Raw genomic sequence first — 12185 nt, forward strand, 5'->3', positions numbered from 1 at the left:
AAACGTAGCAGCTCTATACCTCATTCATTGCTTTTGAAAACATAATTGAAAATGCTGTATAACCACTTAGGCTTCGTTTCAAATAATGTATCTTATGGTGAAGTGCAGTTTTAAGTATGACCACAAGGTGACTGCGAGTTAACTATCCACAGAGCGGGACCATTCTCAGTTGTTTTACTTTGAAAAAAAGTGAATGACTCGAAACTTGTTTCAAAATACTTTTTTTAAAGAGTGAGCATTATTTGTGCATTAATAAATACAACTCAAATATGTGTAATGGTTGATGCTCCATGTTGCACCAGGAAAGTACTTTCTTGGATCTGTGCATCTGTGTACTGGGAAACAAGAGGAGATATTTTAGATCATTTTAAGACAAAACTTGCATACGAAAACTTACGGTCAGTTCTAGTGGAGAGTGGACAAGTTCCGAATCGCGGCAGCAGAGTCGCGCAAAAGGTCTTTCTTTGGTGTGAGAGTGTTCTTGGAAGCATAAAGTGAACACCTTGGCGGGAAGGAAGATGTCCCAGTCGGTTGCGTGCTCATCCACCAGATCACTCACCATGCTTGGAGCCGACACAGTACAAAAAAAAGGTTTTTATTTCCCCCCTCTTTACAATAGTGTTTAAAAACAGTGTAAAATATATCCTCATCCAAGATGTTTCAGTTCTTGATTTGTTCCTCAGATAATTGGGTTTTTTTCAGAGTAAAAAAAAAAGAAGAAAAAACTCCTTTCCCCTCCAGAAAAATGCCTCATCTTAAAAAACACCATTGTTAGAAAATACTTGACTGAAAATATGAACTTTTCAAGCAATTGAGTACCAATAATGTGTCACCATAGACATTGCCAGGGATGATACTTGAAAGGTATCACAATCTCATTTGCTTGTGTAGTGAATAATAATACAAACCTGTCAATCATATGCTGTGTGTTCAGATCAATGGCGCCGGTGTGCGGATGCTGAATTACGAGTGCCACACTGGTTGTCAGCTGTCTGGCAAGTTCTTGATTGATCTGACATCATTTACAATGTTATTTCATTGCTTCATGTTGAAGATGTCACATGTTAATATCACTCACCTGCCCGATGACTTCGCAGGGCAGCCTAGACAGGATCCGCAGTGGTGAGCCGAAGTGGCCAATGGCATCAGCGATGTGCTTGGCGACATGCGTAGGGAGATAGAACGGCACGGCTGCTGCCTCCACCCACTTGGAGTAGTAGTCGCTTAATGTCACCACATATTTGTGCCCATTGTACGTCAGCGGTAGAGGACCCCGTACGTCCAAACCGAGCCACTGCCACGCCGCCGTCACCTGACACCACCCAATCAAAGTCTATTTAAGAACATTTGGATCATATTATATGATCCCTTGTTCAAAAAATAAAATAAAAATAAAAAACTCACCTCAATCACCTTTTCAGGATTTAGGCCATCCGTCTACGGCAGAGACAAAACATTTGTTCAAATGGCCTGAATCGCCTTATCGAATTCTTGACTTGTTTAGTAATCAATATTAAATGCCCTGGAAACAGTTAAAATGTACACTGCGAAAGACCTCTTCCAAGGCCTTTTCTCAATTGAAGAAAAGTTGCAAACAAACCTCCTTGGTGGAGGTTGTAAGCACATCTGTGTCGGGTGCCCACTGAACATCCTGCTGAGGACAAAATAATTGTGCATAAAAACGAGAATAGTAGAAATAGCAGTTGTGCTTGCTGTAATTGTTGTCAGAGCAGTAGTAGTAAAAGTAGTCGTGGTAGGACTAGCAGTAGTGATGATATCATCATCATCATGTGCATCACCTGCTTGGCACAATAATCTCCATGGAAGAAATGTGGCAGGGACACGATCTTGACAAAGGTCGGGTCCATGATGATCCTCCACCTGAGCGCCTCCTCCTGCACCTCCACATTCACGTTCACATCCACTTCGCCATTCACAAATTTTTCTTCATCATGCATGTCATGCCTCGTGGTCATCAAGGGCATGCCCGAACTCGTCTGCCAGGCTTTGCTGCTCACTTGCTGCCATCGGCGAGACGAGGAAAAACAATGAATCCAAGTCTGTGAGCAGTGCACTTTTGATGAGGTAATGGTCAAGTTCACCTTTTTCTGTCGTCCTCTTGAAGTGCTGGGTGTCTACAATGAGATGAGTCACACTATTTACTATATTAAAAACAGACTTTTCTCAAGAATTAAATAAACTCATCACATTTAGTGGGGGATACTTGTCAACTTGGCATTTATTTAATGTACAAAAATTCTATATTAAAACACAGAAAACGAAGATGTCAAAACTGCGAGTATGCGGGGGTCAACTGAAGTAATAATTTTTTATCTACTTATTCATCAGTAGTTGGGCTAGTAAAGTGCATCAATTCTCTACCGCTTATGTGGTGCAATTTTTTTTTTCACATTTTAACAAGGCAATGTTTATTGACCCGCGACCCTAGTGAGGATCAAGCGGCTCGGAAGATGTATGTATGAATGAATGTTTATTGACAAAAAACAAATTATTGATGAATAGGTGTATGGTCCATGCCCAGAGTCCATTAGCATTATCAACAAACCTTGGTTTTGCTGGCTTCGTCTTGAGGAAGGAATATTGTGGGCACGGCATCTTCCCGAAGCTGAACACACTTGCCACTTCGGTCCAAGTGTTGCTCCTCAAAGTGTTTGCTACACAGCACAGAAAAGCGTGAAGGCGTCCAGTCCTTCCAATTCATATTGGCGAGCCATTTCTTCAGGCGTCGCTCGTTGCACAGTGGGAACCTACGAAACACATTTGTCTTTGTAGCCTAACTACAACTGGGTTTAAGGTGAAACCAGAAAAAAAGTGGGATGCCGAACTCACTTGAAATACTTTTCGTCGGCATCGTCGGAGTGTTCACACTCGTAAGCACACTTATAACGACCCATTTAGAACAAAACTTTACCACAGAAATGTTTATTGAAATCGTGTTTGTTTTGCTAGCACAAGGTATCAAGTAGGCAAACGTAGCGTCGAATACATCCGCTTTTCAAATTAAGACTGTTGGAAGGATTCAGTCAACCCTGATTTGCTATAAAATGGATATATAAAACGGACCAGAACATTAGTCATAGTATATAAATATATTTTACAATATACTTTTTTTTAACCTGACAGATATGCGGATTTATATATCTTAACCATGCTCGTGGACAGAAAGCAACCCTGTGGCGGAAGTTATAGTTACGTTTTTTTTCTTCGTTTGTTTATTCAGGAGTGTTTCAGATTAAAAACGCCTCCTATGGGTCAAGCGCAGCCTGCCAGTGTATTTTTTTTGTAGAGGCGAATTAACATTCAAACCTACATTTCTTAAGACGCATTTAGTAAAAAATGATAATTAACAAATTTTTAACATTCACCCTGGTTGTTTTAGGCCAATCTTAAAACGCGTCTGAAGGGTTTGGGGCACAAATCGAGCTACGTCATTCACATTTATGGCTTTACAATGCATCCATCAATCATCAAAACAACTTTCTACACTGCTTTTATATTTAATTTCAAACAAACACTTAATTTTTTTTCTAGAAATAAAAAGACAAGGTTACGGACAGCTTTACTTCATCTGTCTGACACACATATCTGTGAATGTTTTCATCTGATTTTAGGCTTCCACTCCAGTCTCCATTCATCCCAGTCCAGCAGTGTTCTAGTCACGTCCCATCCAGCAGCTTCCACACCTGTCAAACAAATCCATTGTTTTATCAAACAGTCTAAACAGCAGCTGCTACAGATTCCCATGTCAACTCACCTTTGTGAAATCGGTCAAACTCGGTGTCTATCAAGATGTAACTCTTGTGCACCATTTCCCAGAAATCTTGATGTCGTCCTGATGGACTCAACCTCTCACTGAGCCAAATAGCTTGACACATCGCTCTGATTTCATCTCGCGTGTGTGCGTGCGCTGACAAACATACCTGTACACAGCCTGGAAGTACAGAGAAACAAGAGATTTAAAATGCACCGAAGAAGGCCACTTTTTAGAAGGACTCTTTTGTACCATTTGTAATGCCTATTAGGAAGGGTGCGTCCTTTCTCATCAAAGCCAAACGGAACTGCTCCGGGCTAAGAAAAATATGTCAAATTGTTGTGACAAACATTTAAAGTGGAATTCTGACAGCCCAAAAGTCAAACTAATTTTGAGAGTTACCTTTGAACAACTTCCTGAAGCCTCACACCAAGTTTGATAGGTAATGTTTTCCTAAACTCTGGGGGAAAAAATACAGATATAATTATTACTTCCACAATTATCTGAAAATATACAGCCAGCAGTCATGTTTCTTATACCAAAAAAGACAGGTTCCTCCCGATTGGTTTCGAGTGGCGTTGGGACATATCCGTCTTGCAGGAAATGTCGCAGCACGATGGCGAGCCGCGCCTCGTTTAATGTTTCCATGACTACTGAACGCACCGCCTTGTAGTTGGCGAACAAGTGGAGGGCGGTGAAGAGAAAGAACAGGCTGATGGTCAATCTGGCAAGTGGGAGGGAAAAAAATGACTATCTGAATTCGGATTACAACTGGTCACTTAGAACTTTACCCCGGGTTGTCCGTGACGAGTGGAATGAGGATCAAACTGACCAGGAGTCCAGCCAGATTCACCAAAGTCTCCTGGAATTACATTTTGTTTTAAGAAATATCAAATATTCAATGGGATGTTTTTGTGCAAATTGCAACTGTAACTTCAAGAGTTTGTCATCTTTTCAGAAAAAAACAACATCAAAAGTTCCCTTTTTCGAAGGGTCACCTTAGCTTTTTGTCTTCTTTGTCGGAAAGCATAACATCATTAGTTTGTAGTACACTTCCTACCTTCCTTGACCTATTCTGTGTTAGAACTCGGTGCTCTACCACACAAATACCATTACTCAGAAATATTTAAAGGAATGTTCAAAGAACCTGACTGCCATCTTTGGCGGAGATGTCTGCCATGTTGTCTCGGCGAGCTTGATGGACAGTCAGAGCAGCTCTGGTGGCTGCGCCAGCCACGCCGACCACTGACTGGAGAGAACACATTTCGACTATCAGTGAGAAAGAAGTTAAAGTACGACAATTTCTGTATTGTAAAATACATCTGCTTACTTCAGTGTAACCATGGCCATTATGAAAAAAAATACATTTTCACACTCACAAATCTAACTAGCTGTGGTGAAATAGTGGCCTCAGCCATTTCATGTTCACTACTTCTATTTGATTTACCTTGAAAATGCCCGACGTGCACACAATCAAGGTGAACCAAGCAGGAAAAAATGGGGCGAGTATTTCCACAAACATGGCAATATCGTTGAGAATATCTGCAAAAAGCCTTGACAAACATTGAGACAGGGTTAGTCTGTGAAATATTTTTTTAAAAAACAAAACATTTTTGTATTAAGCATACCTCCATTTTTTGGCCTCAGAATCCAACTTGTTTCTGCAGGAATAACAACAAAATGGTTAAAGTTTTTACTGGATGGACAAATGTAGTTGGACGATCCTTTTAATGAGTCACGGAGAGGTTTGAGTATAGTCCTTGGTTGTATATTCTTCATGTTATCAACACGTTTGGGACAATTTCTTGCATTTTAGGTTACGAGTGCACAGAGTAAGATCCATTAAAGGCATGCTTCGATAAATCTGGAGATGAAAAAAACACCTTGGTGTGTATTGAAAGAGAGACTCGTTTGGGATGCCAAGACCAAATGTGGCCCGTTAATCTGTCTAAAAGGCACAGTGCTGAGCTTTACCCTTTTAGCCAGGCGAAGACGATCCTTCCCAACATGCTGGTTCCATCTAAGAAAGACATTACAATTGAAGGGTGTCAATATTACAAAAAGCATAACAATGTAGATTCTATTTACCTCTTAGCAGCCAGGTGACTGTGGCCGCAGCCACTGTGGCTTCCTGGTTTCCCACACCGACACCTCTGAGCGACGCCTGTGTGGCCAGCGTTCCTGACAGAGAGCTGGAGAAGGCCTGAGGAGAATGATGTTGACCATTAGGGGTGGCAACTGACAAGAACGTAAAGATTGAGATTTCATTATCGATACTGAAGAAGGCGTGTTGATGGAGTTGAGGGGAGGGATTGTGCCAGATGCTCACAACAAACCTTCATAATACGTTTGGGTCTGCCAGGTCGGACTGGCCTGTTCCCCCATTGCAGTTGATCACATAAAAAAATATATAACCCCAAAAAAAATGCTTTTTGATGCGCTGGAATGGATTAATGGCATTTCCATTCATTTCATTAGACAAATTCATTTGAGATAAGTAATTTAAGTTTCAAGCATGGTCACTGAAATGTATCTTTTTTTGAGTCAAGACATTATCGTACTGCACCTGCACAGTATCCCAAAACTGGTACTGCAAGTAGTCTCCACTCACACTGTCAGGGTACCCTTGAGGCAGAAATACGCTCTGGAATATATGAAAAATTACGGAGTCAAATAAAATGTAATAAAACTACAGATTTTTTTCGTAAGACTTCCTTACTTTAAAAACACCAACAAAGGAGTTTCCTCTCGATTCAGCTTCAACGCCGTCCCTTCTCTTTTCCAGGACTCCGTCCTTTACTAAATACTGCCACGATTCGCCACTGCCGTACCTCTCTGTGGCTAAAAGAGCACCGCAGTCCCCCATTTGTGCTTGATGCAGGAAACCCCTGAAATATCCAATTTTCGATCTGCAATTGGTGTCGATATACTATATATATGTATAAATCACAATCACATTTCGTTTGCTTAACACAATAATTCAAGTGGGTTGTCCCAAGATACAATAAAATAGCATGTGTAATTTCTAAACATTTTGTTAAAGAGTCTTAACAGCATAACAACGACACGTCAAACACTTCTCCTCCCACCTACTTCCTTACCTTGTTTCTTTCCGCCTTTTCCCACTCGAGGAGTCCTGATTGGTGAATTGTAAAATGCAGGCGGGAATTTATGACGTAGGCTTCTGACCTGCCAATTGGGCAGTTCTCCTCCGCGTCCTTTCGAACATCTGGACACTGCCACAGCTCTCCCTGGCTAGTCTTGATATATTTCTGCTTTTATGAGAAAACAACGCTGCAATGATACGTAGCAATTATAAAATAATATAACCTGACACATTTGCGTTGTTGGGGTGTTGTATAAAATGGAATCGGGTCAATTTCACTTGCTACAGCCACTTAATATAAGTGTACAGTATTAACAAGGCAATACGATTACTTACTGTTTTACTAACCTGTATTATATGAATAGTTGATGAATTACAGTATTTTACGGTAAAATGTGTTTTTTATTCGCCTCGCTACTTTAAATACCGTTCACACACCCAAATCGTCCTAATTGGTGCATTACAAACTGGGGTGAGTCTTTGGCAACGTCATTTAACGGAAGGCACCAACCAATGATGAATAAATGAACAAAAATAAATAAAAACACGGATGAATGAAGAACATGATTTAATACATAGAAAATAGACAATAAATACAAACCGAGTTTATAAATGGAGTAATACAATTTATTATTAGCGCAAATTCCATAGGACCTAATGCAGAAAAACAGCCTACAACTTGACCACTTTGCTATCTGACATTTTAGCTGGATATATTTATATGTATGTACACTTTTCCCCCCTTGTCTAGTAATGGCATGCTACAAGGACACAATCTCAACGTGTGGAACAACATGAGAGAACAAAAGTCAATTTTCCGGCACAGGCCAGGACGTGATGAAATGAGCAAATGAGTTTACAAAGAAATGAACTAAGTCTGGAGTTGCTGCTGTCCATGGAACAGGTGAAAGTGGCGACACTTGTACCACCTGTAGAAAAACCCGGTAGAATCTGTATTCCGTCTTCGCAATACAAACAAACAAAAATATGAAGATCATCTCACACACATCTTAGTTCCAAGCACTACGATACCACGGAATATCAGGGACACACTGAAAAGGAACATTATTAATACCACCAGATTAAAAGTCATAGATTTTCTAGGATGGAAAAATGTAGTTTTAAGACAACAGTTGCATTTCCCACAAAGAAAAAATATTTACAAGAAAATAACATATAGCTAGAAAGTAATTGAAATATTAAGGAAAACAAATCTGATATTTTCAAAAAAGGCAATTTTTAAAATCACACTTGAGGAAATAAGTCTGAGATTTTCTTTTGAAGATAAAAGATATATCTGACAAAGTTAAATATGCTGGCCCATCACAGCGTAATATTAACTACATTTTCTGATGATTGGAAAGAGAGTTGCCTGTTAAATTTTATGTTTAATGAATTAACTTTTTTAATATTACACTTCTCAATGACAAATTCCGTGAAAAATCTGATTTTTTTTTCTTCGACTTTTTTATTTCCCTCTCAAAAATGACAGATATTCTGCTCCAAACTTTTAACAAATATTCTAAAAGAATATTTGTCTTTTTTTTTTAATGGAAAATTTTCCATCCTAAATCTCGTGGCGCAATTATTCCTTTTCATGTCAGTGTGGAACTGAAGCTCCTCAGTACAAAAGATGTCTGTCTCTGGAGAGCAGAATAAATAAAGAGCTGGAACGCACTGGGGAGAAGAAGGTGGAGAAGACAAAGAAGAAGAAGAAAAATTGTATCACACACATAAAAAAAAGCCAGGCTTATTGCAGAGTACAGTACAGCCACTCAAAACAGTTCACTCAGAGTCCACTGGAAGAAGCAGGGAGGAAAAAGCCCTCCTTCCCATTCAGACGCGTAGGATCTCCAGACAATTGTTGTAGCAGATGGCGATCCAGTCGGGCTGCGTGGAAGCCCACTGCACATTGTTGATCTCGCCCTCGGCCGTGTATGCCAGGATGGGGTCCTCGATGGCTCGCGGCATCTGCTGGATGTCCCAGATCAGTGCCTGGTGGTCGTCGGCTACCGCGGGAGGGGAAAAAAAAAGAAAGGGGGAGGAAAAAAAAACGAGAGGTAGAATACATGTTTTTTTCCTAAACGCAAGTGCAAACTCATCTTGTGACTTGGTGAAGCAGCATGTGGTTCAAGGTTATTCTTGTAACTGACATCGGACACACATGTAGACTCAGCCATAGATACACACACGATCCTACACATCCATAGTAAACACGCCCCCACACGATGCACACATGAACAAGTGGAGACACACACACACACACAAAATCTCTCCTCTTTCAAGAAATAAATCAGCAAGACAAAAAAAAAACATGTAGGTGTGTGATATACCTGCAGTGCAGATGTGACATGAGGAGTGCGGCGCCCAGGCAATGCCATTGACACAGGCGCGATGGTTGTTGAGGCGAGCCACCGGCGTGCACGGCACACGCACATCGAGGATCACAACCTTGTACGCACAAACCACAACGAGGCTTGTCAGAGGCGCACTGGTCTCAAGAGTGAAGGGTCATGAACTTAACATAAACTTATATCAAAGGCAATTTAGTTTTCAAAGATGTCAGCATGTTTTTGTAAACATTAAAAGCCGATATAGTCCTGAAAGGTCCGAACACGTTTTTCAAACAATTTAATTTTCAATTCAGTTAATATAAATAAATGGCTCTGATGCCAGGTAATTTGCGCTGCTGAACGTGTTTGTATAGCGTATAAGACTGACCTCCATGCCATCCATGGCCATGGTGGCCAGATAGTTGGGGTCTTGCTTGTTCCAGCAGAGGCGCAGCAGCGGGTGGTGCTGGGGATCCTCATAGATGATGGTGCTGTGCTCCAGGTGCCGCAGGTCGAACATGCGCACCGAGCCGTCGGCGCCCACCGAGGCGAACATGTCGCGACCGCCGCCCGCCCGGCTGAAGGCGATGTCGTACACCTGTGGGGAGGGAAATCGCATGAAAACACTTGAGCTGGGCAATATGGCCTTACAATAAAGTATCTTTTTTTTTCTTTTACAAAAAAAAAGGATAAATGGTTTCTTCAAATGGATTCATTGCCCAGCCTAGATCACACTCACCTCTTTGTCATGGGCGATGAGCTGCGTTTTGACGTGCCCTGACACCAGGTTGACGCGGCCAAGAACCTGCCCTGTCTCCAGGCCCCAGATGGTGCAGGTGGTGTCAATGCTTGATGTGCCTGCACAGGTGGTATGACACATCTCATTTCGGCAAGACAGCCCCTGAGATTCGTCTTCTTCTTCTTACCCAGCAGGTTAGGGTCCACCTCATTCCAGTCGAAGGATGTAAGCGGTGCACAGAAGTCTGAGTTCTTGTTGTTGTTGAGCAAACATTCAAGACGCGTTTCCGTGTCACTGACCTGCAATATGGAGGATATTTTCAGTACTTGTTACTACATCTCCAAAAGAAAATGCGTGTCAGAGAAGTACAACCCACTCTGTTCTGTATTCCAGCCAATGAGCATTTGCTCCCAAAAAAGTTTGATTGTTTAAGTTTCTTACCACACAGTTCCATTATATTTATTCATTTTATTTTTGTTTTAAAATAATTTACTTGAATCAATTTGTTTATATATTGTAAAAGATAAATCAATATGGTAGCTAAACATTTATTATAGATTTTTTTCACATTGCATGGAGTACCATTTCCTGTTGTATAGTTATCACCACGCTATTCGTCTTTAATGTCAGTGATGCATAAACAGACAAGTGGGGCTTGAAGCACGGTGAGTTCGCCCAACGTACCCTCCAGATGCGCAGGTAGTCCCCGCTGGTGGCCAATAGGTCCGGGTAGACCCCCTTGGTATCAGGGATCCACATGATCTTGGTGGTGGGGTACGGGTGGTCAAAGGTGTTCCTGCACACGAACTCTGAGCTCTCTTCTTCGAGACCCACCAGCTGGACCTAAACGCAGACACATAAATAATGGCGATTAATTTGAATTTAGGGTGTAAGGTAACGTTACCTGACATTGTTTTCAGTAAAATGACACAATTTAATCACGCATTGCTGCTCCGCTGCACAAAATTATCATGAGCATTACAATCTACCGCTATCTTTAGCCCGGGTTTTATCAAACAACCCTTAATTCAAATAATGTAAACCATGCTCACACCTTGTTGTTGTATTCTTCCACAAAGCTTCCCAGAGCCAAGCGAAAGCGTTTGTCGGGCCTCACGCTCCAGTTCATTGCGTAGACCGTCCATGGCGCCTCGTATTTGTAGATTTCTTTTCTCTTTCCGTGCAGCGACATCCTAGCTGAGCGGAGCTAACACGTTCGCGTTAGCTAACCGCGAATAAGTCTCCCCTCGGGAAGCGACCACGACCACTTTTGTTCAACTCGTAAGAATAATTAATAGAAATTGCAGTGGTGGTTGCCGTCGCGTCGCAAAAACGCTAATGTAATACAATACCACGGCCACTTTAGTCAACAAAGCGTGCCAGCCATAGCTCGTTCAGAACGACAAAGCTTTGTCAGGCTAGCTGATGACTAGTGGGCGACTTCCGTTTACGTTTTTCAAATTACGAGCTATATTTTGGGAAACGTTCATAGTTCTTTCACATCAACAAGCATTTTTAACATTTAAATATTATTGACACCAGTGTGTATTTTACCCTCATTTATAATTATGTATGCTCACCATTGATTTCAATATAAAACATTTCAGGCATGTCTTAACGAATTCTTTTCAAACCAACAACAAATAATGCCATGCTACTAATACATTTTACAACATTGTAAATATGTATTAAACACATAGTCAAGAGCAGGGGTCACCAAACTTTTTGAGAGTGAGAGCTACTTCATGTGTCCTGATTGTGTGAAGGGCTACCAAATTGATACGCGTCTGAAATAACATTTGTACAAATTAAATTTAATAATATTAGAACATTAGCTAGCTAGACGTATACTGTAGCTAGCTAGTTAGATAGCTAAATAGGTAGCTATAGAATCTATAATACTGCCCATGTTTGCATTTTTAAATCATAATTTCTACGAGCAAATCACAATCCTAGCACTGGCGGGCTACTGGTGTGGTCCTCACGGGCTACCTGGTGCTCGCGGGCACCACGTTGGAGACCCCTGGTCAAGAGTAATTATTAATCATAATTACTTGGAAGAAAATCTTGAGTTTTCTTTCTGTTTTGTATATCTCTCCTAAATGATAACTCTGCCACGTAAATGATCGTTCAGGGGTTTCATTTTAATAAGATTGGATTTTATACGGCGCTACTTAAACTTTGAAACAGCCTGTTCCTATGTTGATTTGAAGTTAAAATAAACGTCTAGATATG

General features: G+C 41.0%; 3 protein-coding genes across 4 annotated transcripts; all 3 read right to left on the minus strand.

Annotated features, from left to right (window-relative positions):
* Positions 1 to 214: 214 nt before the first annotated feature.
* LOC127589186 (uncharacterized) lies at positions 215 to 2996 on the minus strand. Its single transcript, XM_052048237.1, has 10 exons — positions 2851 to 2996; positions 2567 to 2768; positions 2103 to 2135; positions 1800 to 2021; positions 1601 to 1654; positions 1405 to 1437; positions 1079 to 1312; positions 909 to 1012; positions 398 to 563; positions 215 to 335 (listed from the first exon to the last, which is right to left on the minus strand). Exons 1-10 carry the CDS (start codon positions 2913 to 2915, stop codon positions 264 to 266), a joined length of 1185 nt encoding a protein of 394 aa, XP_051904197.1. The 5' UTR covers positions 2916 to 2996; the 3' UTR covers positions 215 to 263.
* Positions 2928 to 6865, minus strand: rusf1 (RUS family member 1). Its single transcript, XM_052048236.1, has 13 exons — positions 6492 to 6865; positions 6339 to 6416; positions 5861 to 5975; positions 5747 to 5792; positions 5401 to 5433; positions 5220 to 5325; positions 4920 to 5021; positions 4564 to 4634; positions 4312 to 4496; positions 4175 to 4232; positions 4025 to 4089; positions 3776 to 3952; positions 2928 to 3704 (listed from the first exon to the last, which is right to left on the minus strand). Exons 1-13 carry the CDS (start codon positions 6636 to 6638, stop codon positions 3619 to 3621), a joined length of 1269 nt encoding a protein of 422 aa, XP_051904196.1. The 5' UTR covers positions 6639 to 6865; the 3' UTR covers positions 2928 to 3618.
* A 564-nt stretch (positions 6866 to 7429) lies between these two features.
* dcaf7 (ddb1 and cul4 associated factor 7) lies at positions 7430 to 11389 on the minus strand. Of its 2 annotated transcripts, none has more exons than XM_052048239.1 (7): positions 11005 to 11389; positions 10635 to 10793; positions 10138 to 10249; positions 9951 to 10069; positions 9600 to 9809; positions 9212 to 9329; positions 7430 to 8890 (listed from the first exon to the last, which is right to left on the minus strand). In XM_052048239.1, the coding sequence occupies exons 1-7, from the start codon at positions 11140 to 11142 to the stop codon at positions 8715 to 8717; spliced, it is 1032 nt and encodes a 343-aa protein (XP_051904199.1). In that variant the 5' UTR covers positions 11143 to 11389; the 3' UTR covers positions 7430 to 8714. The 2 variants fall into 2 exon arrangements, with proteins under 2 accessions (XP_051904199.1, XP_051904200.1); XM_052048240.1 differs by having other exon boundaries at positions 7430 to 8887; positions 11005 to 11388.
* Between the last annotated feature and the right edge of the window lie 796 nt (positions 11390 to 12185).

This window comes from Hippocampus zosterae, chromosome 17 (assembly GCF_025434085.1).
Source record: "Hippocampus zosterae strain Florida chromosome 17, ASM2543408v3, whole genome shotgun sequence".
Classification (NCBI taxonomy): Eukaryota; Metazoa; Chordata; class Actinopteri; order Syngnathiformes; family Syngnathidae; genus Hippocampus; species Hippocampus zosterae.